The sequence below is a fragment of the Protopterus annectens genome, chromosome 8.part0 (assembly GCF_019279795.1).
Source record: "Protopterus annectens isolate FY-2018-M chromosome 8.part0, PAN1.0, whole genome shotgun sequence".
Lineage (NCBI taxonomy): Eukaryota > Metazoa > Chordata > Ceratodontiformes > Protopteridae > Protopterus > Protopterus annectens.
In genome coordinates, this window is record NC_056741.1 from 1,447,657,313 (window position 1) to 1,447,685,051 (window position 27,739).

Consider the following 27,739-nt stretch of genomic DNA (forward strand, 5'->3'; position numbering starts at 1 on the left):
CGGGCGCGAAAAGCCTGCAGGAACACAGATTCCTCAGAGGTCGGATTAGAGGACCCAGGAGGTAGGGGGCCGGGCGCGAAAAGGCTGCAGGAACACAGATTCCTCAGAGGTCGAATTAGAGGACCCAGGAGGTAGGGGGCCGGGCGCGAAAAGCCTGCAGGAACACAGATTCCTCAGAGGTCGGATTAGAGGACTGCCAGTCACCTCTCTGTTTCAGGATTTCGAGGATATCACCAAAGGATACCTCAGAGGGTGACCGGGGGGATCCTTCCCCCTCATCAAAATCTGTCTCTTCAGTGAGGGACTCCTCTGTGGAGTCCATGTGCTTCCTCTTACATGAACTTTTCCGGTGGACCTCCTCAGTGGGAAAAGCTGGAGAAGACAGTGGAAAAGGGGATTCCTGTGGGAATATGTCCTGAGGCCCTTGCACCCGGTGTCCACTAGGTGCGACTTGTGAAACCAATGTACCAGAGGAGGGCGGAGATATAGACAGTCCAGTATCGCCAGCAGCAGCGAAAGCCTTCTCCATCAGTTGGAAGGCTGGTCCACCTGAAGAGGAGTGAATGTCTAGGACAGGGGTCAGCCCTCCCTTAAGTGGCTCAGCCTGCCGACCCGGAGTCCCTGGATGGCTGTGAAGCAGCAAACTGTGCGTGTCAGAACTGACATCCTGGGTCATAGCAAAACTTTCCTGCCACAAAGGCAACTGGGACCGCAGAAGGGAAAGACTGTGCTATATCCATGGACTTCAAAGGCAATGAAGGAGGAAAATAAGAAGGGGTCTTTGGAGATGGGTGATCACCTCCCAAGGAAGGATAGTTCCTGAGGGGTGGAATACCTCTGGCCAAGAGCACCTGATCCACAAGACACAACATATTGTGTTCGGAAAGGCTTCTAGTGGACCTTACGGAGACTGAGGGAGAAACAGGCCTGTCCACAGAAGAGGCAAACTCGGTGCCCATCTTACCTGTCCGCACCGAGGACAACGGTGCCGAGAGAGACTGGACTACGGGTGTCTGCACCAAAGAAGTCATCGGTGCTAAGGTCATGGTCTGCACTGACACAGGGATTGGTGCTGAAGTGGTTGTCAGTACCGAAGCTGGAACTGACAAAACTGGAGTCAACAATAAAGGCGTCGGCTCCGAGGACGCTGTCGGAACACACGTGCTCAAGGTCTGCGCCGACTGAACGGTCGGTGCTGATACAGTGGTAATAGTCTGAACCAAGGAGCCCCTCGGTGCCAATATAGTGAAGGCTGCAGGGGAAGATGGAGCTGAGATCACTAAAGGAGCCGAAGGTCTAGGCACCAAAAGCACTGGGGCTGACTGAGTGAGCTCCGGAGCTGAAACTTTAGCCTTTTTAGGTTTTGGTTGGCGGGAGTTCCCAGCCGGGGACGAAGGCAAAGATTTAGCCTTGGTAGGAACATCCAAGAATTTCTTATGGACTCTAGAAGGGGTTGAGGCCTCCGACCCAGAAAATAGCCTCTGAAAAGGGAGATTTAAGACTCTAGGAGGGGTTGAGGCCTCCGACCCAGAAAATAGCCTCTGAAAAGGGAGATTTAAGAAGTCCCTTCAGCAACAGCTTGTTATTCCTTTCCAACAAAGTTTTATTTGAAAAGTTTTCACAGATAGTACAGGGCGGGTCAACAGACAAGTGGGATGCCCCCAAACAATAAATGCACAGAGTGTGAATCAGAAGTATGTAGTTGGTGTCCACAATCAGAACACCGCTTAAACCCTGGACTACCTTTCTTATCTGCCATGACAGCAAATGAATTAACAGAAAAAGGTACCAGCAATAGTACAAAAGAATACCCGAAGGTATGAGAAAAAAGGGAAGTATTACCAACGATGGTAAAGAGAGAATACCTCGCGGTAAAAAGGTAGAGAAAAGAGCAGAAAAACCTGAAGAAAATATGTACGCTAGATGCAATAAGGTAAGAGACAATGAAATATAAACTTTTCTAACAGAAAAGTAATATGAAAGACTATTAAATAACAAATAACTGTACTTAGCTCAAGAGAAGTAGCTTGACACGACCGAATGACAACGCGGCAAAAGAAAACTGAGGTAACAGGGAGAGGGGGATTGTGACGCAAGCTTGGAAAATGGCCGGCTCGGTTCCGAGGTCAGAACAGATACCCATGTGTAAGGAATGAACGAGGATTAACAATATCAGATATGTTTCAGTTCCTGCAAGGCTTTGTCCTTGTCCTGGAGAGACTTGAAAAGGTCAGCAACAGATACAAAAAGGCTTTTATTATCCAAAGGAAAATCCAAACGTTTGGTCTTAATGTCATCAGGCAAAGCCTGAAGACAAGCCAATAATAATTCCTCATAACTGAACTTAAGACAGCAGCCTGGAAGAGGCATCAGCTGGACCAAAGCTACATTTGATTGAATGGCAACAAACTTGCAAAGTAAAGAACAGCAGGATAAGGGGACAAAGCCTTCCCCTCAGATTCAGGAAGGTCAGAAGCCATTTTAGAAACTCAAGAACAGGCAAAACATACCTGGTCATACAAGTCATAAAAAACAAAGTGGCAGCAGTGTAAACATTCTTGCCCAGCCTTTCCCTTGCCCTACTATCCTTATCAGAAGGCAACAGCTTGGTGTAGGGCAACAACTTTGGACAGCTTGTCAGAAGAGACGAACACTACAGAAGGGTCAGCAGAACATTTATAAAGAAATTTGTACTCCTCAGGCACTTTGTAGAACTTATCTGGCTTCTTACCGGCAGGAGGTGGAGAGCCGGGAGTTACAGAAGCTGCAGAGAAGGTATCCAGAAGGGCAGCCAGAACAGGAGGAATTGCACATGGCTTAGGGAAGACTCCATCTGTAAGAGCTCATAGCTTTTTTTGAATATCAGAAACTTGATAACAATCCCACTTAAAATAATCCATAATACTGGCAATGGTATTTCCAAAGGTGAGCTCTTCAAAAGGGGAATCCTCCACTGAACCATAGTTCAAGGGGGAAGGGATTTGGGAAGAATAAGCAAAGATCTTCATTCAGGGAATCAATTCCCTAGGCCTCGAGTGGAATAGAAGACCAGGGAGAAGCAGGAACAGAGACCAGTTGAGGTGGCTTCAAGGCCATCAAAGCATTAAATAAACGGAGTGATATTCTTCCATTCAGGTTGGGGATCCTTAACAGCAGGAGAAATGTGTTTCATTTTTTTTTTCTGCAGGATGTCTGCTCCAACAACCTCAGAGGATAAGACCCCTAACGCAACTCTATACTGGTCGTAGGATTCACCTCCCTTATTAAGATCCGAAGAATACCCTTTGGTCCTTCGTATATATTCAGCCGAGGTTCCCCCTTAACATCAGGCATAGATGCTTGAAAGCCTCCAAGGACATGCAAAAAGCCAGATCCATGCCTGTCTCTGATGGGATCATGGCAGAGGAATCCGAAGCAACCACTGGATGGACTTCCGCACTTTCACCAACCTTGAGAGAGAGAGAGAGATCTATAGGGGAGGCTGTATAGCAGCAGGATCAGACCTAACTTTTCTAGCCTTCTCAGTGGATGGCTGGTCCTTGGGACTGCAGGATTATGCCACAGAACCCTAAGCCAATAGCTTAAGGCACTGGTTCCCCAGGTATATGGACAAGGAGAAGAAACAACTACATAGGGTCTTAAGTACAAATGCCTGGCAGATAAAACACTGCATATGATTGTGGGAAGCACCCAAACAAGACATTGGTCGTGACAGTCTTTATGAAGACTATATCTCCCACACTAACATATTTCCTTTCTGGATGACACGAACACAATGACAAGAGAAGGAAGAGAAGAAAGCCCTATAGGGCACTTACCTGAAAACACAGCTTGGCAACCAGCACAGCAGAAAGGAGTTCAGATCGATATTTGATAATGGCGTTTGGACCGGCAGCAAAGAAATTCTGAGTATGTGCTTCCCTATATCGTGTGTGTGTGTGTGTGTGTGTGTGTGTGTGTGTGTGTGTGTGTGGTGGTGGTGGGGGGGGGCACTTGTGATGCACAGTGCTAATAGGAGTTGAAGGCTTTGGTATACTGGCTGGACATTGGGCTACCCTTGGCAGGAGATCCCTTAGGTGAAGAATATTACAACAGTGATTTGGAAGGACATCTGTAGGTACATTCCCAGTTTATGGTGTAGGGTCCACTTCTGGTACCAGAGGGTATACTTATTACTGATGAGTATTTTTTTTTATACTAGGCCTCCAAGCTTCCCCTAAGATTTTTAGCTTGCTCTTGGAATAAAAGTGTCCAAAGGAAAGCAAAGTCACATCCACCCAAGCTGCAGACCCAAGGTGGACATGTTGAGGGGTTTACTAGAGGCAAAAGCAAACAGGTAGCTCAAAAATGGTTAAAACTCTGAGCCAGATAAAGTAGAACCAGGAAAAATAGTCTCAAGGAACACCACTGGAACACCATTGCAAATACTGAAATATGTGCATTTGTAACACACACACACACACCAATATGCTTTTTCAAGTGTCTAATTTTTCATGCTTTATAAGGGACCCTATGCACTGCATGAGAACACCAGCATGGTGTAACAATAGTTAAGGTTTCTTCTTTGTCTGGTGCAGAAAGCGAGGAAAAAAAGCTGCCTAGATCAAAAAGAATTAATATAATTTCTAGCCTCTCCTCCTTGATCTTTTGAATGACCGGGGAGAGCACAGAAACTGGAGGGAAAGCATAAAAAAACAGACTGCCTGGTTCAGGGAGAAGGTATCCACTGCCCAATCTTGCCTGCAAGGTGTTCGGCAGCAAAATAGTACAGTTGTGTAAGTAAAATTTACTATAACAGCAGATGTTCAAATGATAACTGCTGCAGTAGTCTAAAGCTATCTGGGTTACATCCTGCATATGATACAACAGCCAACCTGCTTCCAAAGATTCAGAGCACCTTCCACACATCCACTTAGCTCGAGCTGAGCTGACTAAAAGACAGTTTGGGCACCAAGCCCTTCACAGCTTTCATGCCAACTGACAGAGGGAGGCTAAAATCTGACAGAACATTGCTAAGAACAAGCAAATGGCCACATCATGGCATAAAACAAGCACCAGAAAAATAAGGAGGGTGAAGGAAGGGACTGGCTACTGCAGCAGTGATCATCTGAACATGTACCATTACAATAAGTTTACTTATAGAACTGTACTATGTTCATCACGTTGATAACTATTTTAATTTGGGTAGATTACCACAGCTTAGCACAGCTGGGAAATGGAAGTGGAAGGGACTAGGAACCCCTGTAGAACAGTTCTAGTAAAGCCTGACCTACACCTGGAGAAGGAATCCAGCTTGCAGTGCTTTGTAAAAGCACAGAGGACCAAGTTGCTGCTTCTAGAATATTTCTAGAGTACAACCCTTTCCAAAAAGTCACAGATGAAGCAAAGGCCCTGTTAGTGTACACTGACCCTGACCGTGCTTGGAATAGTTTTGTTGTGGTGGGAATAACAAAAGTAACAGCCAGAGACAACAATTTGGAACTAGTCTGCTTTGACACAGGTTGCCTCTTCTCACCATCATAAGAAATGAACTGATTGGAAGTTCTGAAAGATTATGTTCCATCAAGATAGTACTAGAGATGTCTGCGGGCATCCAAGGTATGAAGTAATGTTTCTCCTTCATTTTTAGGTTCAGGGAAGAACACAGGGAGATGGGAAGTTTGGCTTAAAGTAAACTCAAGACACCCCTTCAGGCATAAATGAAAGAGTTAACAAAAAAAAAAACTGCCTCTGGAAAATGAGAAGGTTAACTCATCATAACAGCTTGCAACTCAGATACTCTTCTTGCAGAGGTTAGAGCAATCAGTAAAACTAATTTCCATGTTAAGAACCTCAAGTGAGTCAGATGAGTTTGTTCAAAAGGAGCAAGTATTAGCTACTCTAACACAAAATGAAGATCCCAAGGAGGTGCTGCTAGTGTTCTTGGAGGTCTTGTACAATACTTTCGAAAACATTCAGACCTGAGAATGCCTTGAAATAGGGGGATCCATGGGCAGTCATGCTGAAATGGCCAACAAATGAACCTTGACAGAGGAGTAAGACAGGCCAAAGGAAATTAAATATTGTAAAACCAGAGAAGCACTAGCTTTGAATGGGTGCTGGTTATGTTGTTGGTACCAACAAGCAAACCTCTTCCCTTTGCCAATATACAACTTTCTAGGGTCTATATTACTTTACTGAAGGTTCATTTCAGCGAACCTTTGTTCGTTCAGCTCAACAAATGACTTTCCCAGGGAAAGTAACGACATCAGAAATTTGCCCTTTTCCCCACTGTAGTGTGATCCCAGAGTTGGTATATATAGTTGGGGGGGGTTGCCCCCCAGCTGGGTGGATTTGGAATACTGTGCTTTTTGTGACTGTCTGAATGCTGGGCAACTCATTACTTTCTCTGGGAAAGTAATTCATTGAACTGAATGTTCGCATAAGTGAACGTTAACTGCATATGGTTCGATAAATAAAGGTTCGTGGGAATGAACCTTTGATAAACTGGTGTAGACCCAATTTTCTATTAGTAGGCTTTCTGGTCTCCAATAGTACCTACTGCATGTACTCAGTAAACAGGTACCTAAAGGGTATTAAGACCATCATCCAGGGAGTCAGCTGAAGTTGTTTAGGGTCTGTATGTATTAAACACCCCTGTTCTTGTGTGAGTAGATCCAGTCTTGTGATGAAGCTTGTGGCAACTACCCCTTTACCAATTCAAAAATCTACTTTCCATTCACAAGAGTCTGCCTTTGTCCTGCTCAGCTTGTCTGCTATGCAATTTTTCTGTGATGGAATGTAGGATGCCTGTAGGGTGACATTGTGCTGTAAAGCTATATCCCATGCTAAAAAGTGGCTAGTCTGCATAGGGGATAAGATCTGGTTCCCCCCTTGCTCGTTTATATACATCACAGTGGTACCGTCTGTAACAACTTGGAGATCAGATTACCAAAGCTGATTCAAGGAGTTGAATGTGTGTGCTTGTGTCTGTCTTTGTTGCCCCAGATACTCTACACTTTACTTGGGAGCAGTGACTCAGAGAATGAAAGTCCAAGGCATCTGTGGTGACTGCTTAACAGCAGGAGGGAAGGGAAGGTCTGGATTCAGGGATATTTGAGGTATCCACCAAGTGATTTCTATTTTCACAAATCCCAGAAATGGAATCTGAAAAGATAATGGGTGTTGGTGCTGGGACCAAAGAAACTTCAGATACAACTGTATCTTTCTCATGTGGTTGTCTTGTAAGAATATGAGAATCATAGATGCCTTTGACCCAGAATTCTGAGGCATTTCCTCACACTGATCAAAGTGGAGTGGAAGAGCTATTTTTTTTTTCTTGTGGAAGAAAAACTCTATACTGTGTCTAGCAGACAGCTCAGGAACATAATCCTATGATAGAGTAAAAAAAAAAAAACTTAAATATTCTCTTCAAATCCCAGGCTGTCTAGGAGCTCTCTTACTCAAGTGACAGGCTCCAGACACTTTGAAAACACTGTGAAAGAGACTCTGCAAAGATATGTAGCCTTAATATGGAAAAGTTTGGATACCCTGTAGCCTGAAATGAGCTATGACAGGAGCTAGACCCTTTGTGAACCCTCTTGTAGCAAGGGATAGTCCAAAGAGTAAGGCAGAGAATTGATAATGTAATCCAGTCACACAAAACCTTAAGAAATGCATCAGGTCTGAATGAACAGGAATGTGTTAAGCATCTTTTAAATTCAAGGGTACCAAAAAAACTCAAAAAGAAGGGATAAACAGGTTGTGAAGTGAAAGCATTTGAACTTGGACAGTATCACATACTGGTTTAGAAAGGAACAGTCCAGTACTTGTCTCCAGGCATTTTCTTTCTTTGGTACCAAACACATTCTTGAATAAAAATCTTTTCTTAACTAGGAAAGAGGAACTGTTTCTATTATCCCTGAGACACTATATATTGTAGGACAGGGTGGAACAGAGAGGTTTGATCTGGTGGATGTATAATAATTCCCTGGAATGAAGAACTTCATCCCATTGCCATCTGTAACCTTGCTGAATCAGCTTCAGAACGTATTTGTCTGAAACACTGTTGCCAAAGGGAGAAATGAGGATTTAGACTTTCTGAAAGGGATAAAGAACTGCCAGGGTGGGGCTGGTACACAAGATCCTTTATATAATCATCCTTACTTGCTTTGACTATCCTTTGCCCTAGGGGATTCCTGCCTTTTATTTGGAACCTTCCTGCCATTGTTTTTTAAATGTCTGCTTACCCTTACTTTATATCTTGGCAAAACTGGACAAAGGAGCAAAACGTCCCTTGGAAAATTTGGAGAAGGAGGACTGAACAATCTAGATTCCCTGTATAAGCTTACCTCTCTCAACCCATTTTCGACAACCTCTGTAACAGAGAGTCCAAAAACTAAATCTGTAACCAAAGAAAAAATTGTGACAATCATACTCCAATGCTGATAGCACTGAGGGAATAGGAGGAGGTTCTGAGGATTCCAACTGTAACAGCTCACAGTACTGTCTGAGGGACTGATGTTCCCTCACTGAAAACACTGGCACATTCTGGAAATAATCCTGGAGAAAGAATCCCTGACTAGGACATTTAGATAACATGCTCTTCTCTGAGTTTGAATCAGAAATCTGAGGAGAAAAACCTGTTACCTGTCCCATCACTTTCCTCTCCACATTCAGTTTATTGAATCGCTTAAGGAAAGAGTAAGCTTTTTTATTTATTTATTTACTATAAACCACCTGATAAGGGTCAAAAGCCTGTACAAGACAATCACCTGGACTTAAAATACTTCTGTCAAGTGAAACTAGTGCACTCTGATAAATGTTTAGTTTTCGCTTTCTTTTTGGCAGGAAAGTTGGGGCAAATAGTAGTATTAATGGTGGTAGCAACAGCTTTCCCCAGGGCTGAGCTCAACATTTTGGCCAGGAAGGGGAACCCTCCCTGCCTCATCTCCCCAGACCAACAAGAGTCACTCACCCTTGCCCAGAGGGGACCCCAACAGCTGCAGAGGATATGACTAACCCCCAGTCCATAGCAGCTGTATGGACAGCAGAGGAATCCAGGAAAAAAGATAGTGGTCTAATGAACCAGCTTGGGTCACAGCAGTCTCACCCACCTATGACAGACAAATTGCTAGCCTGCTGTGCTGCTACTTTTTGTGGCTGGATGAAGGACCAAGGATGGATAGTTTGCTCTACGGTCAAGCCAAAATGGTGCTTCTTTCCCAAGGAAACTACGCAGCATAAGTAGGTAAAATTTAAGTATTTAAAAATAACTTATCCAAGTTAACACAAGTAAAAAGCACTCTAATACACATTATTAGCCTCAAAAAGTAATTTAAACACAGTTTATCCACAGAAAAACTGTGTTTTAGAATGTTCATACTAACTTTTATATTGCGAGTCACAAAGGTGCACTCCTGTTTAAAAGTACAGTAAAGTTACATGACAGTCAATAAAAACATATTCGTAGCTTAAAATACATTTTCCTTAATAGGAAAGTAAGTATAAACAGTGAAAATAATATATGGAAAGTTTGGAAGTTGAGTTGATTAATGGTTTAAATGCATGGAAGGTGCCCTGAAGCTATGGAAGCTGGATGGCTTTTATTTCCTATGCAATATATAACCCATATAACCTTATGCTACTGTAGCAGTGATCAATACGATGAACATTTCTCAATTGTTGAACAGTGAAGAACAATGGTTCAACTTTAATATACCACACCCATTTCTCGATAATGAATGGGTGGCCGCGGTGGTGTAGCGGTTAGCATTGTCACCTCACAGCAAGAGGTTATCTGGTTCAGTTCTCAGCTGGGGTGCCTTCTGTGAGGAGTCTGCATGTCCTCCTTGTGGTCACTGGCTTTCCTCTGGGTGCTCCAGTTTCTTCCCACAATCCAAAGTCATGCAGCAGGTGGAATGGACACACTAAATCTGCCATAGGTGAGACTGTGTGCTTGAGTGAATGGTACAAATGAACTACCGTGGCAGGGCTAGCCACCCAGCAGTGTAAACCTTGGTTCAAGTTAATTGCCACTGCTGAATTGACACCCCGACCCCATGTGCAAAATGGGAAAAGGGGTTGAGGATGGATGTCTTGCTTGATAATGAATAGAAATGTTTTTTGGTGCAGTAGCCACTCTTGCGGATCTGTAGAGGTCCTGTCTACCACAGAGTTCTTCTGTGAAGGTACATACAAGGCTTTCAGCAGCAACGTCTACTGCAGATCACCCCAGGCCTGCATGGCTAACCTGCTATACAGGTAGTGGGAGAGAGTAATGTTCTGGTTAATCAAGCACATCACTGTGATACTTTGACTTAACCACATTGAGTCCCTGGCATCCACATGGTCTTGAACACGAAGCATAAATGACTGCCTAACATTTCATTTATATTTACATACAGAATTCTCTCCTGAAAATCTGATCTGCCCTGAACCTTTAGATTTAAGTTGTGAGCACACTACACCTCATCTGATGCATGTCTAGTTAGGAAGTGGTTGTCTGAAGAGCACCACTTTGCTTTTTTAAATCTGGTTCACCCACCCATCTAGTTCTCTCTTCCCTCAATTAAACACTGGAATGTAATGTTCTAGGCATTCTCACCACTGACCCCAAGTGCTACTTTGGAACTACTGTAGTTTCCTTTTCTGTAATGTAACCAAAAGAACCATTAGGATGGTGGAAGCCAGGTGACCTAGAATCTTCAGGACACGTTTAGCAGTCCATTTTGGAAAAGTGATTGCATACATGCAGAAGGCAGGTAGAATCATCACCTTCTCTGTGAGAAAGGTTCCTACAAGTAGTGTGTCCAGTAGTGCTCCAGGAACACAATCTTTTGAGCTGGACAGCAGGGTGTAATATAGGGCTCTATGCAGAGTCAGCTTGGATCAGACATTCAGGAAGGGAGAGATACTCATGTCCTTGGGCTCTGCTGAGTGTTATCAATGGGGCCAGGCATTTTGTAAACCTCAAGAGTACAGTAGTTTAACCAAAGGGCAAGAATATAAACTTTGCAGACATCTACGTAATAATTTTACAACAGATTCTAACACAAAAGAATACAGAAAATAGAAGAAAAGGGGTCCTCAGTGGGGTACTTATCTACTCTTTGGTTAAAGCCTGGACTGCTAGATTTAACAAATACACTTACTATGTGAAATGGCACACCTTATGTCAGTGAACATAGCAAGAAAGAACTTTGGAGTGGACAGATGAGACCTTTATATCAAGCACATAAAGATGTCTGAGGTAAGATGAACTCAGCCCAGCTCTGAAAGTCAGGCTGAACACTGAACCTCAGCTTGTGGCAGAGTTCCCTGAAGTTATGACTGCAAGAGTGATCCACAGGAAGATTATCAAGAGTGATGCTGATGTGAAAGTGTCAGGCTTCACTATACGTAGTCTGGATGACATGTATAAGATGTACAGTAAAACTGACAAAATTACAATCCGCCGATTAAGTAGACACTCTTGCAACATATCCAAAGATGGACTGAAATTTATTAACTCATGAATGAGAATTACCTGTTAGAGAATATGATAACTCATCATCCAAAGATATTCTGCCAAATACTGAAGCTGCACAGGAGATGTCAGAAAGAGTTCGCCGTGCTGGCGTCACTGGCACCGGAGGTTTTGGAATATCGTACTGCTCCTCTTCATCACTGTTGTCCATTGCTGAAGGACCATTGCTCATTGCAGCTGCTGCAGCACCCAAGTCTTCTTCATCTATTCAGAGCAGTAAAAAAGAAAAAAATACTATTAGCTGGACAGCTAAAGAAAATATGTTACAATTTGTATGTGCCATATATAAAAAAAAAAAGACAAAAACGTTTTTCCAGAGGAACTGTCATGCCCACAACTACAAACATGTGCATGTGCATCAGTGGATATGCAAGTAGTGTGCATTTTAGTAGACACATACAGCATGTGCATTTACTGCATTAAGTTACTCAGAGTTCCACTGAGCCCATGGCCATTTTACACACAAGATAAAATAAGCATGCAGATGTGACAGAAAAGAAGATAGCTGACATACAAACAAGAGATAAAACTGCAGTTTTCAAGGTAACAGACAGAAAACCATATTTGACATTTAGCTTAAGTAAGACTAATTATATCTTACCTTTCATTGCCTGCAACAGACTCTTAGATGACAAAGTACAACTCTAACCGTACAGCACTAGGCTGTTAACCTCACTGAGTGGTCCTACAACTGAAACACAGGTACAGGAATTCTGATCACAGTTATGCAACTGACAAATGGAGTTTGAATAGTATCTCCAGTGCAGAACAGCAAATCAAATGGATGGGGTAAAGCAGCAGAACTGTCCCTTCCAATCTAGATACTGGATGTGGGACTTCTCAGAGTGATTGAGGTTAGAGGTCTGTACAAAATACAAGCTCACACCCCTGTCTGGATGATTGCCACTCCTTTGGCAAGCAGGTATGTAAGCAAACATGCATCAGCAGGTTAGGGTGCACTGCATGCAGGAGAAAAGGTCAATGGTAGTGTGAATAAGTAAAAGTCTACCTCACTGCTTCCACAACTGCAAAGCCACAGCATGCTAACAAGGGCTGTCATCCTTGGTGTAGGCTGAACTGGAAGAATATTAGGGAAAGCTGTGGTGGAAACAAGCTAGAATAATTTGGGGAGCCTGGTAAGAGATACTTACCATAGGTGAAAAAATGATCCCCAAAATGGGGATACATACATTTGCAGATGCATACCTCTTCCAGACTGTCAGACTATTTGTTCGTTGTTTATATGTGTTATCCAAGCAATGGCCTTATTGACCTTTTTCGGCCATGACTTTGGTGGGGTAGAACTAACTTTAAGCTCCTTTATACAACATAGGACAGATAACATTTAAGATATTACACAGCACACACTTTTTCTGTATTGCAGACTGTGAAGTCCAAGGAAGAAAAGTTCACACAAACAGGACTTACTAATGAAGTTTACAACACAAATATAATTTTCAAAAACAAATAAAGCATATCCATAGAAATATAGGAGTACTACAAAAATGAAGAAAACATATATCAACAGTAAAGTAAGAGATTTAGAAATTCTTACCTACAATTTTTACATAACTAAAAACGGTACTTTGATCTTTTTTACATTATTAATAGGATCATTTCTATTTAAGTGATCACAGGGTCTATAACATGTCAAGGCATATACACCTTTAAGACCCAATTAACATTTATTGCCACCCTTTACAAGCAATTAATACTGTTCACCTCCTAAACTGAGCAGAGCTGTACATAACTCTGGCACAAATCTGTGAATTCACCCAAATGTCCAGACTACCCTTAAAGGAGGACAAAGTAATATTTTGCTTGACCTGCATTAGCAATTTATTCCACTGTTAGGAACTATCAGTCTAGTAAACCTCGTATGTTTGTGTAGATTTCTGTCTGTAGTTGATTCTGTATTTCTGTACCTATCTACAGCTTTATAAACAACTTCTCTCTTAAAACTTCCATCCATCCTGGAAATTTTTGGATTTACACAAAGTGCTATACTATGGTTCTTTGACTATATAACTGAACATATGCAGCGAGGTGGGAACACCCTTATTTCTTACCATCTCTCATGTGGTGGTGTCCCAAAAAGCTCAGTGCTTTCTTTAATCTACATATTACGAAATGGTTAATCATACTAGGATTTCGAAAGTCATATGACTCAGCTGCACTGTTACATGGGTAACCATCAATTAAAGAGTAGCATTGCTGGAACTGAATTTATCAAGTCTTGGTGAGTACCTTCACATGGTGGACCCTATTTTTACAAACTCTCACCAAGGAGACACTGACATATAGACTGTATTTTATATATCATGGAAAAAGGTAGGTCAAAAAAGAAAGACAACAACGAGAACAGGTCCCAGAATAAAATGCCCACACTTGGTGTTAGGACAGGAAAAAGGCACTAAAGAATCCTCAGAAAATGGAAACATTCCCATCTCTGGGCTACACCAGACTCTGCAGGAAGGTGTCCTCCCTGTGGTAAACGGTGGTAGTAGTAGTAGCACAAAAAAAAAAAAAAAAAAAAACCGCAAAACCTGAAAGGCCAAGTAACAGGTACAGAAATTATAAAGTGGACTGTTATAAGGAAAAGGATTATGTATTGTTACTAATAAGCAAGTAACAGAATTCCCAGGCAAGAGTAAGAGAAATTAGAGGAAAGAAAAATACTTCAACAAGAAAACCTGTTAAAAGCTACAGCTAGTAAAATAAAGATCCCCAATGCAACAGATCAGAGAAAAACATTATCCAGATGACGAAACATTAAGCAACTGAAAAATGAAGCACAAGACAAAGTGAGAAAAGAAAAATAAAAAAAAGACACATGGACAGGGGAAAGATATTGGATATTCTGTAATATTTATGCAGAGAAGAAAGTCTAAATAATCAACACAAAGGATACAGCCTCAGAGATATTTGAAAAAAAAAAAAAAAGCAGAAAAAAAAGCACCCAGATATGGTAAACTTTACAATACAAAAAAATTAAATCACAAGCAGGAATGTAAAAAAAAAAAAAAAAAAAAAAAAGATTAAGGAAGTATGGGCTATGTCTAGGACATTTGTGCATGTTATGTTATTGACCACCAGTTCACAGCAGATTTGGGTGTTACCTTTGATTTGAGATTGCGGACATATGTGAAAAAGGCATTGTGATTGTCCTTAGTGGATGTGGCCAATTTGGACTCTAAGCTAGCCTTAGAGGATTTCACCAGTGATCTTATTTGCTTGTTCAAAAGAGAAATTGCTTCCAACTTGGCACCTGCTCCTTTCTTGGTCCAGGACAGCAATTTTTTTCTTTTTATTATAGAGTTTGTTTATTGTTGCTGTCCACTAGACAGGTTTAGTCTTCCTTGAGGAAGATGACTTGGTCCTGTCAGGTATTGCTGAGTCCATACAGCTATGTAGGTGCTCATACAGTTTTTTGGTGTAGGCTTGGATAATGCTAGTTCCAAGTGAGGGAACAGTGGCTGCGAAGCTGCTTACACCTGCTCTGAGGAGACTGTAGTCAGCTTTGGAAAAGTTTTTTTGTTTGAACTTGACGGGGGGGGGGGGGGGGGCTCAGGGGAGATGGTGACTTCAAACGTGATTGCTTTATGGTCGGAACTTACCAAGGAGGATGACACTTATAGGGGTGTTACAGTGGCTATTTGTGTTGGTTAGGACCAGGTTTAGGATATTTTCACCTCTTGTAGGGGTGTTGACCAGCTGATCCAATGCATTCGCACTGACGAAGTCTAGGAATCCCTGGGCATTCATGTTTGGGCTAGAATAGGTCTTTTACTCTATGGTCGGGTAAAGTCACCCAGGATCATGGTAGAGGGATGAATCTTGATGGATTCAAGTAAGTCCAGATAGGTGGAGTGGGTGTCCTGAGTAATGGTTGGGAGTCTGTAGCTAGCTATAATCTGAATGAGGGTTTTGTCAATAGTTAATTGCACTTGGAGTGTCTCCTGTGCATCATGCTGTTTGACCAGCCTGAAGGTGTGTATGTCTGAGAAATACTGAAACTCCACCTCCTTTGGCTTTGCAGCCCTCCATTTGGGGCCTGAAAGGATGGTAGGATGAGTAACCTGGTAAGGCTGGGGTGCTCTCCACAGCTTTGAGCCAGGTTTCATAAATGCACAAATGTCAGTATCCTCTAGGGCAAGGAATGCCTGCAATGAGTGCAGTTTCATGCTAAGACTCCTAGCGTGACCTTTAAATTTAGTTTAGAAAAAATTTTCATGTTGGTAATTTTGTGCTCATGACTTTGCCTAAAAAATACACTATGGGGGAGGCAAGAGCCTTTGCCAGAAGCCTGAAGCCCAGGGGAGACAGAAGGTCATCTCTGGCAAAGCATCATGGTCCGTCAATCATGTCCTCCCAGGCTGTCTGGTACTGGATCCCCTTGGAATGACACCAGAAACTAAGCCAATTGTTAAAGTCCATCATTTTCTGTTTGTACCGAGGCATCATTCTGGGTGATGTCAAGTCACTCACACCAACATGGACTATAACACAGTCATAACAGCACCTGTTAACAGACTTGATTGCGTGCATGATATGGTGGACTTCAGCCCCTGACAAGCAACTTACCGTGACTTTCTCCTTGTCTAGCCTGGTGAGAGGCACATCTGTGTATCTCACGATAGCGTCTCCTATGACTAGTATATGTTGGGTTTTTGGCTTGGCCTTAGAGGCTGTGAGACGCAGACGTGTGCACTATGCATGATGCTTGGTGCTATGGGTTGTGATGTGTGTGTGTTTTTGCTTAGGAAGTCCCTTTAGTTTAGGTATGTTTTTGTTGAGAACCTCCACATATGTAGGAGTGTGCTGTATAGGTGTGGGTGGTGTTAGAGGTGTGGTGTTCGTAATGATTGTGCAGACGAACTTCTTAGTGCCTGATGTACTGGCTTGTGACTGAGATAGCAAAGATTCTAGGTTCTTAATGTAACTTCGTCTCTCACATACCATACTCTTAGATGGTAGTAGTAGAGGGTTGTCTACGTACATAAGGCAGTTGCTACACTCCCTTAGGATGCCCATATCAACCAGACTAGCAGGAGAAACCACAGGAAGTTGTTCGTTCATGGTTATCAGAATTTGTGAAAGACAGGTCAGGGATAGTAGAGTGTGTACTATCTTAGGAGAGTACATATAGGTGCGAGTAGGGCTGGATAAAATCAGTACAGTAGCTGCAGGTGAGGGCCTCACTTACACAGGAGTGCTGGTAAGGGAAAAAAACTGAGATACCTCGCAAAGGGCTAAAACAGGGCATGGGTGGTGCACGACCAGCAAACAAGCACAAACCCACGCGAATATGGGGTATAAATACCACAAAAATGAAAGTAAAATAGAAACACTGGAATTGACCAATCAAACCTTGTCCCTGAGCCCTTAGCTCAACACTCTATACCAGACCACAGTTCCAACTAGTTCACTTACTCCCACTAAGTGCAGGCAGGCCCTGGCCAACACAAGATGGCATAGCAGGAAACAGGAATCACACAAACAGATCTTGATGCAGCAAAATCTGTAACCAGACTATGCTAAAGATATTTAAACTCTGTTTAGGTCTATTTAACACAGGAGAACAGATACACACTTAAATATAACAGTAGCAAACAAGAGCAAACTGATTTAAAAAAATTAACCAATTAACCAATAAAAAAGCTCAAAACTGAGCCCTGTTCCAGCAGTCTTCGATCAGACAAGTTCTAACTGCACACTCCTGCCACTAGGTTGCAGGGGAACCCTCTCCAAAAAGCTGGCCTGTATCATTGCTCAAGTTATACAAACAGAACTAGATTCAGCAGGTCTGAATCTAGTCTATGCTACAGCAACCAAGGTGCACCAATTTCTGAAAAAAACAGTTAAAATATGCAGAAGCCTTCAACCAGCAATTCACAGCTCAGAAGGGCAGAATCTACCCTCTCCTCCCACAAGAATGTAGACTACAGACGTTCTTAATGTAAAAAAATTGGCCAGAAACCCAAGTTCTTAAACCAGAACTAAGACAGTTTTAGAATCACAGACACTAAGCCTTCAACCAGCAATTCCCAACTTAGGATGTAAGCTACCTCTCCTGCCAAAAGAGTGTAGACCACAAACCTTCTTAATGTAAAACAACTGGCCTGAAACCAAACTGCTTAAAGCAAAAGGCTTATAATAACAGTTACAATTTAATCAGGCTACTAACAAGCAGTAATAAATGCAGCAGAATAAATGCAACTGAATATTTTTAACAAGCAGAAAAAGCAAAATAAAATAGGAAGAAACACACAGTCAAAGCAGATGAATAAAGTGCAATCAATATATATATATATATATATATATATATATATATATATATATATATATATATATATATATATATAATGTATGTATGTATGGGTCCCCTTCAGTTGATCGAACTTTTAAAAGTACGAAACGCATATGGCCTAGACCATATGATCGAACTTTTAAAAGTTCGAATGGTCTGAATGGAGATCCCCGTACAGTGCGGAATGGGAAGATTTCCCTTTTCCGCAATGTAGTGCGATCTCTGAGTTGGTATATTTAAGTAGCGGGGGGTGTGGAGGGCTTACCCCCGCTTTTTTTTTTATTGAAATGTTCGATGTTATGGTCTCAGCCATATGCGCTTTGAACATATTTAAAAGTTAGATCAACTGAAGTAGATCCATATATATATATATATATATATATATATATATATATTTTTTTTTTTTTTTTTTTCTTTAGGTTAAGTGGGAAGGGATGAAACAAGATAATTCAAGGTTAAGAAACTAAGGGGGGTGGGCCTTCCCAAATGATCTCACTCTCTACTCAGTAGAATGAACTGATGAGATGGGACTGGGAGGACTGTACAAAATGAGAGTTACAGTACGGGCGGGCAACTCAAAACCCACCAAATTTAATTTAAGAACACAACAAGGACTGGGTAGGTGGGATAGGGAAGAATGCAGCCAGAGATGTGCGATATTCAGAGCAATAACAAACACTTCAGCTAAATACAGATATTTCTAAATAAAACAGCAACGCTGTTTCTCAGCTCCCCCACAAATTAACTGATGCTATTCACAGTTTGCAAAGAAATTCCTGATGTTAGTATTTCAGAAGCTTACCCCACACACATTCTTTTAATGACAGCAGCTTCAATACTATTTGTGTAACTGTGTATACCTCAGGATGCATATCCCAAATTAAATGCATGTGCAAACTGTATTTATTTACAAAGGGATTCCTACCTATCTCTTTTTTTTTTTGTTAATGTGAAAGAGGCTTATGGAGACCCCTAGGCTCTACACCCCACTGACACAAAGTACAAAATTCAAATAAGGTTGCACTGACATGCTGACATTAACCTCTTAAGTTATGTTATCCACTTTGGGAATGTGGGGTAGTATGATGTGGTGAAATGACAGCCTTTCATTGATATCAACCATACTACATTGAATATCTAAAGGCAAAGCTACTCAGAGTAAACAATTTACAGATGTGTAGGATTCAAAATAGAGTTAAAGCAATTCTGTACATTTTTTAATAGCATTTCAATTAAAATCTTTATTCACTCAATATATGCAAGTTAAATGACACCAAAAGTAACACATACATGTGTCAGAGCCAATGTTTATATTCTAAGAAATATGGCATTCACTTTTAAAACTAGAAGTATTTTGCTTGTACTGCTGCTGAGTTGTTTCCCATGCAATAGTACAAAATAACTAAAGGTACAAACCAGTCATGACTGCAGAACTGACAAGAGCTGTCGCTACTTACATATTATTGAGTGGTTTGAAATCCGGTTGCGATAATACTTACATACCAACCAAATATTAGGCATTATAATAAGAACACTTTCACATCAGCCATTTTAGCATGACAACCTGAATATATTAGCAAGCTTTAAAGATCGGGAGCTTACTTATGACATCCTCAAAGGTTGCCCAGCAATGGGGACATTTACAGATTTTGGTGAAACGGTCAGTCAGGTCAGCCTTGTTGAACTCCATAAACAGTATATACGACTGACAAAACTCTTCTGAATCTCAAGTGAAAAGCTAAACTGGCTGCAAGTTACGACAGAATTGAAAACAGTGGAGCAAGTTAACAGCTTCAAATATATGGGAGGTGTGGCTGAGGACAAGGGAAGTCTCTATGAGGAGGTCAAAGTTAGAATCAGAGGGGCTGCAGCCAAATGGCACAGTGTGACGGGGTAATGTGTAAAGAAGAATGCCAAAAAAAATAAAAAGTAAGGTGTACAAAACTGTGGTGTGACCAGTGTTTCTGTGAAGTGAAGACAGAGCAGTAGAAAAAAGTGTCTAAGATGAGTGGTAGGATGCACACTGTGGAGCAGATAAATGATGACAGTGTAGAAGCCAAAGTAGCTCCAGTTGCAGAAGTGCACAGATTACAGTGGTTTGGTCACGTGCAGGAAAGCAGATGATTTTCTAAAGGTGATTTATGAGAGAAGGGAAGGCAAGAGGAAGTAAGGATGTCCAGCCAACAGATTAATGGATTCCAAGAGAGAAGATCTGTGGCAGTCAGGCATGACTGTCAAAGAAGTTGCACTGAATGGACAGAGGTGATGACAGCTGATGCAACATCCTGACTCCATGAAGAAAAATGGGGAAAAAAGGGGTGATGATAATAGCTAAAATGGTGATGATTAATGTAACTGGCTTTAAGCTAAAAATCTTTTTCAGTGATCCCCTTTTCCTCACATAACCAAGTCATATTCCCCAAACCATACCGCTATAAAAGAGTAACTTTTTATGATTACAGGAATGTCTGATATTTAATGGCAAGTCAAACCATCCACCAAGTGCATTAATCACTGGATATATCCCCCACCATGTTTTACAAAGCAACTCAATAAAAATGAAATTTCCACCTTGTTCCTTTCACCACATTTTGCCTAGCATCAATTTCTCACTTTTTCCATTCGTTTCAAAGTGCTTTTTCTAAAAAAACATCTTTCTTATCTAAACATGCAAGTCTTGCATGAGCTTCCTATTCTGATTTCTCCATCTCTCTCATAGCCTCATGTATTCATTATACTTGACAACTACTTCCCCTTATAAGCTACCCACCAGTATGTCCAAGACTGACAACACATGACGTATCAAAAGTGAGCTACCCACAAGCCATTGAGTCTTCTGTATTTTTTCATCCTACAAACCACATCCAAAAACTTAAAAAGATCTTTCCCTTCAAATCCCTCTCAGCACTGAAACCAATACTGTATATTGATTAATGAAAAAAGCCAATAATATACACTCCTAGCTGCAATTCCATTAAGTACAAAGCTTGACATATTAAATACAAGTCAGTGTGAATACCACCCCTCTCAACAAGTGAACGTTTTGGTTACATTAAGTGTCGTACAAGACCACCTCAAAATAACCTCTACTTTCCTAACATCTGATCCTGCATTTCTGCTACACACTACAATTAAGATCCCTTAAGAAGGTGCTAAACAATCAACAAAAAAGTTTCAATTTTCTCAAATCATCATCTACTCCTAGTTTTTAAGATAAGCACATTCATAGTGCACAAACAAATATCGCCCCTTGCTACTAATAAATCAATAAGATACTCCCCCTGGCTCGATGATAGCAACATCCAGCACCTTAATATTGTGACTCGTATGAGACACACCACAGTGTAGTGTTCACCCAAAACTCTAAATACAGACTGATCACCTTAAAGTAATTCAAATCATGATTTCTTGTGTTCTCCAATAAACATCACATCCTAAAGGCAAACAAAAATGCTTCATTATCCTTTAAACTAATGCAACCCTGATAACCTTCCTTATGTCCTTTGGAAGAGAAGTTAAACAGAGAGCCCATCTTCCTGAGTTGGTGGTAGTTCAGGTGGATGTATAAAAACAAAATCTCGCAGCATTTATCTAACAAAGACAGGAGAACGTCCCAATGTCCAATTTCCTCTAATCAGTATAAATGCCACTTCATGTCTACTCTGAAAACAAGCAACTAGCATAATGGGATTAACCCAGTCAATAACGGACAAATAAAGAAAATCCACGGAACGATGTTTTAAGGCAATTAACATTTAAAATAAAAAAAAATGTTAAATCCTTTGAGACACCAATTTTTTTAACCCTTTTCCTTCAACTGAAAACTTTCATCCAAGCAGTAGTCCCATCTTCTAGTTCAGTAGATATCAGTTTTACCCTTTTCTACTGTCCCAAATACAGGAAAAATATAAGATACTAAGGACCTCCTAAAACTTGAACAGAGTGCTTAGACAACACTTTTACATAATATAAAAAACTGTTGTCTATTAACATAGAGTAGAACCATGACAAATGGTACCAACAGTAATATTGTGGTGTAGCTTCATACCACTCAAAAAGGAGTAATACTGCCTGATCATGTAAATAAAGTCAGAAATGTTTTATTAAGCATATAAACCCCAAGAAATCCAGTGCCATGATGTTTGCTTCTACCCAGAAACTACAGAGTCTCTCCCACAATTCTGAAATGGATAAATCAATCAGGACACTGAAGAATGATTAAATGAAAACATAAAGGGATACCAGAAGACACATTAGTATTCATGGGCTCTGCAACATAATGAATCACTTTTTTTAAAGTTAGTTGGTCAATTAGATAAATATAAAGACAGTAGGATATGGTGTACAAGCAATAATAGAACAGAAAAAACAGGTGACCTAATTACTCACACTGACAGCTGTCATTTTTTTAGCTTAAACTTAGTACTATATACAATTATGGCTTCAAATAATTCAAGCAGGCACAATGTGTTCTACACAAGTTTGCAAAGACTTTTAAGCTAAATTTCTGCATAAAGGACCTACTCAAAAATGTACTTAATTAACCTACAGTGTTTTAGGAACAGGTGTAGTACAAGCCTTACATCCTGCACCATGTTTACCAATTCAAGTGACGAATGACGTGTGAAGAACATCATTACCACAAAATAATGAACAGCACACAGATTACAGAGTCAGTACCTGTACCTCGGACACCTATTATATATAACGTGCAAGTAAATGGCTTTAAGTGCTTATGGCAAGGACACACTACAATCTTGTATGATGACTGACACCTATCCTACCCAAATAAGCTTTAAACAGACAGCTACACGGGATTATTACTGACTTCCCAGGACTTCACTCACCTCTGTATGAGCTCGATGCCTTCTAGTGTAACCTTACCAATAGTAACAGATATAACAAGCAAATTTTCCTCATGCTTGCCAGGATGGGCTACACAGACATCTTCTGTGACAGTGTTCTTTTCTGTATTCAGTGTACATGCGACCACCTACCAGAATACTAATCAGATACCAAGGTCTCAGTTACTAATTACTTTCCAATTATCCAACATGAAGTCCTGCATTTACTGAGGTGGGGTGCTAATTCTAAACAGTTGCTTTCTGAAAAGGATAGATAACTATAGTTTTGGCAATGGTGGAGGAGGTACCCTTTACATGTAAAACAAGTGATCAGCCACAAATCTTTTCCAAACGGAAACTCTACTTTTTAATTATAGCTGCATAAGGAAATGCAAACAAATTTTTTTTATACAGTCTGACAGAAAAACAAAAATAACTGCATCTATTTCCAGTTTTTTTTTTTTTACTACAGATGACTGAAGCCTCAGGATGAAAATAAAATCCAAGTCTATGATGTAGCAGTCCTTGGTTTAACTTTCTCTGTAGGCTATAATTTTCAAAGTTCAACTAGCAGTACTAAACAAGATGCAAGAAATGGGCAGCAGCATCTCTGTTTTACTATTAGAGTAACAACTCCAAATGGCAGTCTCAGCCAAAAAGTAAGAAAAAGACAGCAGATGCAGCAGTTTTTGCACAGTATACTACTCAGAAGTTGGAGACATTTCAAACACAACCAGAACCCATCTTTCTTTCAAAACCAGCTGTTAGAATGCATAGACTGTTCTGTTCCACAGTGGAATCATACAGCTTGTTATGGAAACAGTGATCAAGGCACCAGTAAAAATTCAATATTATAGCAAACAATCCCATATTAGGCTAAACCAGTTATATATTCTGCACATCTAATGAAACACACAAGTGTTTACATTTGAAAAGCTAAGAAAACAAAATAAATAAAAAAGAGAAAATACTTGGTTATCTAAAACTTAATAATGGACAGGACCAGATATTGATTTGTTATTGAATATACATATCCAAAACAAGAACTGCAGCCCTTCATATTTATAAAACAGTGCAGATTCAAAAGCATACTCTGAAAATCATTGTTTTTTTCCCCTTCTAATTTTATTCAGTGAGGAAAAACTATGGGTCTATTACTGCTAGCTGCATTCCTGCTGCTACCATGCTGTTTGCATATGAATGCAAACACACTTGAACACAGACCCAATTTTAAAATTAACTATCTCCAAATTTGTGCAACCACTAAGAAAATTACATACACACACACACACACACACACACACACACACACACACACACACACACAGGTGGGCTGGAGGCAGGGACCCCACACTGGAGGTAAAGAGGAGTTTGTTTTACTATGCAGTACATTTTCTACTTGTAATGCAAGCAGTTACAACAGCAACCAGCAACTACTATACAAGACTTGAATAGCATGTGGTTTTTGCCTCTTACAGTAGTTCGTAAAATGGCTGAAAGTCACTTTTTGAAACCACTACCAGGCATTATGTTTAGAATATGGTACAAAGGATTCAAACTTTATGACCTTGTGTTAAGGTGATCACTGATGTAGGTTTTGAAAATACATGACAAAAGATACTGAAACAGGTAGTCAAGTCATTAACACTCAACAATTTTAAACTGCCTTAAGTATGCAATAAGTACTCTGTCACACATGGTTTAATACACTCTGAAGATGCGACAAGACAAAAGTGCATACCTTATATGGAGGATTCAGGCAATTCAGAAGCACAATCTGGAGAAACATTAAATTGTTAAGCTTTCTTTCAACTTTATCATTATTAAAAAGGTAGTTTATTCTGAACGTAGACGTGAAAGTTCATATGTTCAACTGTCCGGTTTATGACAAAAGTTTGACCATCATAACACCTTATTGATAATTCTACATCCCATACGAATAATATTACTTTTGAAGGAAGGCAACGACTGACATTCAACAACTGGAGTCTTGAAAGAATGTATAAAGCAACTGTCACGTTTTTCTACTTGGTGGTACCATGAGTAGTGCTTCCACCTCACAGCAAGAAGTTCTTCACTTTGATTTTCTGCTGGGGTGTCTTCTGTGTGGAGCCTGCATGTCCTCCTCATGTCCATGCAGATGTTCTCCAGGTGATCCCATGTCCTCCAACCTCAAAAAGGCATGCAGTAACTGGGTTGATCATCTTCCAAATTGTCACTAGGTGTGTGGGAGTGTGCATTCTGTGATAAACCACCACCTTGTCCAGAATGCACTACAATTTCTTGCTCTTACTGGCTGCTGGTATAGGCTTTAGCATTGCAACAATCTTCTATAGGGTAAGAGTTATTGAAAACAGATTTTTTTAAATATTCAGTTCCCTCAGCTTTGTTACTTCTTCCAACACTTAATATACATTGGGGAAACTACGAGTCAGATAAACTGCATATTTTAGCACATATTAGGGTAATACAACTAGGGATACAGTTAATTCATTGGCGTGCATTTTTTTTTGCTAAACATGGAGACAAACTTTGTGATTTCAAAGGTACTTTTTTAAAAGTAGTTTGCTTTTCATGCAGAGCTTACATGGCTCAACAGCCAATAGGTTACTCATAGGGAAGTAGTAGGCTAGCCACCCTTGCAGGCCATTTAAACCTAGCCAATTTACTTTTCAAAGGAAAGAAAAGAACCTTGAACCTTGTGTCACTGAAATAAACACCTTAACCATTATGCCGGAGTCCCATGTTGGTATTTTGTAATGTATATCAAAACTATTACTGAAGGAAGTCAATGACAGACTATGATTATAAAGGAGAATCTTGAAAGAAAATGTGCAAAGCATCTGTCACTTAATTTTTCTTTTACTAATATTTAGTATTCGGTTCCCAGATTTGGTGTTCTCTCTCTCTCTCTCTCCCCCAGCAGTGTGTTCCAGGCATAAAACTTAAAACAGAACTGGAATGAATGCACTGCCTTACAGACTAGGTGGTGGTCACCTTTAGATAACCTACAAGAAACTGAATATACTTACCTTTTTAACAGTCAAGCATTTTAAAACAGTTTTCCAGCCCTATGACTCTTCTAGTAAGGAATTATTATAGCTTTCCCAGGTCTTTCATGTGGCTTGTTCAAAGGAAACAAAACGCAGCACTGTATTCAATAATGGATCAGATTAGTGAGTATATACAACTCACTCACTGGAGTAACTAGAAATACCCTTTAGAATTACATGAGATATGGAATATGCTTTTCTGACTTAATTAGATATACATAGCTCAAAATTTAATGAGTATTTTAGGAGTTAAATGCTATGTTTATTTATATATTTATAGCCAATGATACGCTTGTATTTATGGTCTGGATAAAGTTTGACAGTCCTGCATTTACTGAGGTGGGGTGTAATATATCATGTTTGATTTTTCTATACATAAGACAATTTTTTTGTATACGAAAAATATGTGAAGATATAAAATATTTGTGCTTAGGAATGTCTGTCTTTAACAGGCTTAATTTAATTGCGTTGTAGATTTAGATATTTATACATGAGCTGTCTCTGTTCATTTTCCAAAAGGCTTTTTTTAAGAGCTGATGTGCCATTTAACTTTATAAATTTACAATACGAAATAAACTTTGCTTGCTTTCTATTATTTCTAGCCATCTTTGTGTAATAAAGTTTAAATTCCAGCTTACCACAGCCTCTAGAGCTTTACTGGTGCTGTCTTTTTATGACCAAACCATTTGTTTTGCAATCACAACTCATGTCTGTTACAAAAGTTTCACAATACTATATTTATTGGCATTAAAGATAATTTCATTACTACTGCATCGTGTGTGTATCTTCTGAAGACCAACTTGAAGAACTTTTCTTTTACTGAAGTAATTATGTAACCTAGTTTGCAAACATCAGGATATTTTCTTAGTTATCCATTGCTCATCTTCCACTCCTATACATCTGAGAAGTCTTTCTGACTCGGTGCTTCCTTCAGGATTCTTTTCCTTTTTACTCTGGATACAAATACCGAGCAATATGGATTTGAAAGACAAAACATCTCCCATCATTACCTTCTTTTTTTCTGCCCCCTCCCAAGCTTCTCCACCTGTCCACAAACAGACCATCCCCTCCTCCCCTAATATGTTTAGAGGGTAATATGTGGTGTTCAGTCACTAGCCGTCCCCATATTCTACTTGCAGATTTAATGCTTATGTACATAAATGCATCAAACCCATTCTGCCATGTGCCTGTTTTTTCTGCATCACCTCAAAAGCTATCCCACTCCTGAACATAAACTGCTGCTCCACCCATCACACACTTTTCTGACTTTGATACTCAAGATGACACAGTGAACCTGAAACTACTTATGCACCAGTTCTTCTTTTCTGTGGCCCAAGAGTATGACTTTGGCAATGCCCTCCTTGCCAGAACTCAGGATAGCCTGCAAATACCCCAATCTTCTCAAGCTCCAGCATCACAGAACATCACCTTCCAACATGACTGTTTCTACTCTTCATTCTTCATCTTTTCCACCTTTCCATACAATGTTTATGTTCACTCCTTCTCCATTTTTCTCACGATTCTGCAATGCCCACCTATTTGCATTTTTTTCTTCCCTCCCACCTCAGTTTAAAGACACAGTGATGTCCACATACTGCACTGTGCTTCACTCTCATAGGGAGGTGAAGCCTATCCTCAAGGTAAAGATTCTCCACAGCTTATTCTACCTTCCCAGTTACCCATGCAGCCAAATTTACACACAATGTCCTTCATCAAAACTATGGAATGTAATTCACAGTCTCAATTTCCCTAGTGTACTGACAGAAGGAAGATGTAGCACTTCTGGGCAAGTAACCATGCAGTAGAACTAACATTCTTGAGCCCACCCTGCTACTACTTGTACTAGAAGACTACTGGTCCCAGACTGGACCACAGCATGTAGCCTGGCCCAACTCTTTCTCCATACTTATCCTATCTCCTCAGTACTAGCAGTATCTTCAAAGTGGCCAGACCTTGCCCATATTCCCCACCTTTAATATTCCATTCCCTTGGAATGAGAGTCTTTGATAAGCACCTCTCCTACACT

At 40.4% G+C, this 27,739-nt stretch overlaps 1 protein-coding gene across 1 annotated transcript in view; it reads right to left on the reverse strand.

Annotated features, from left to right (window-relative positions):
- CBL (Cbl proto-oncogene) overlaps positions 1–27,739 on the reverse strand; it is a 1,233,699-nt gene that overhangs the window by 114,938 nt on the left and 1,091,022 nt on the right. The window contains exon 15 of the mRNA XM_044081051.1: positions 11,507–11,710. Within this exon, the coding sequence (XP_043936986.1) occupies positions 11,507–11,710 (204 nt within the window). The remainder of the gene's footprint in view (positions 1–11,506; positions 11,711–27,739) is intronic.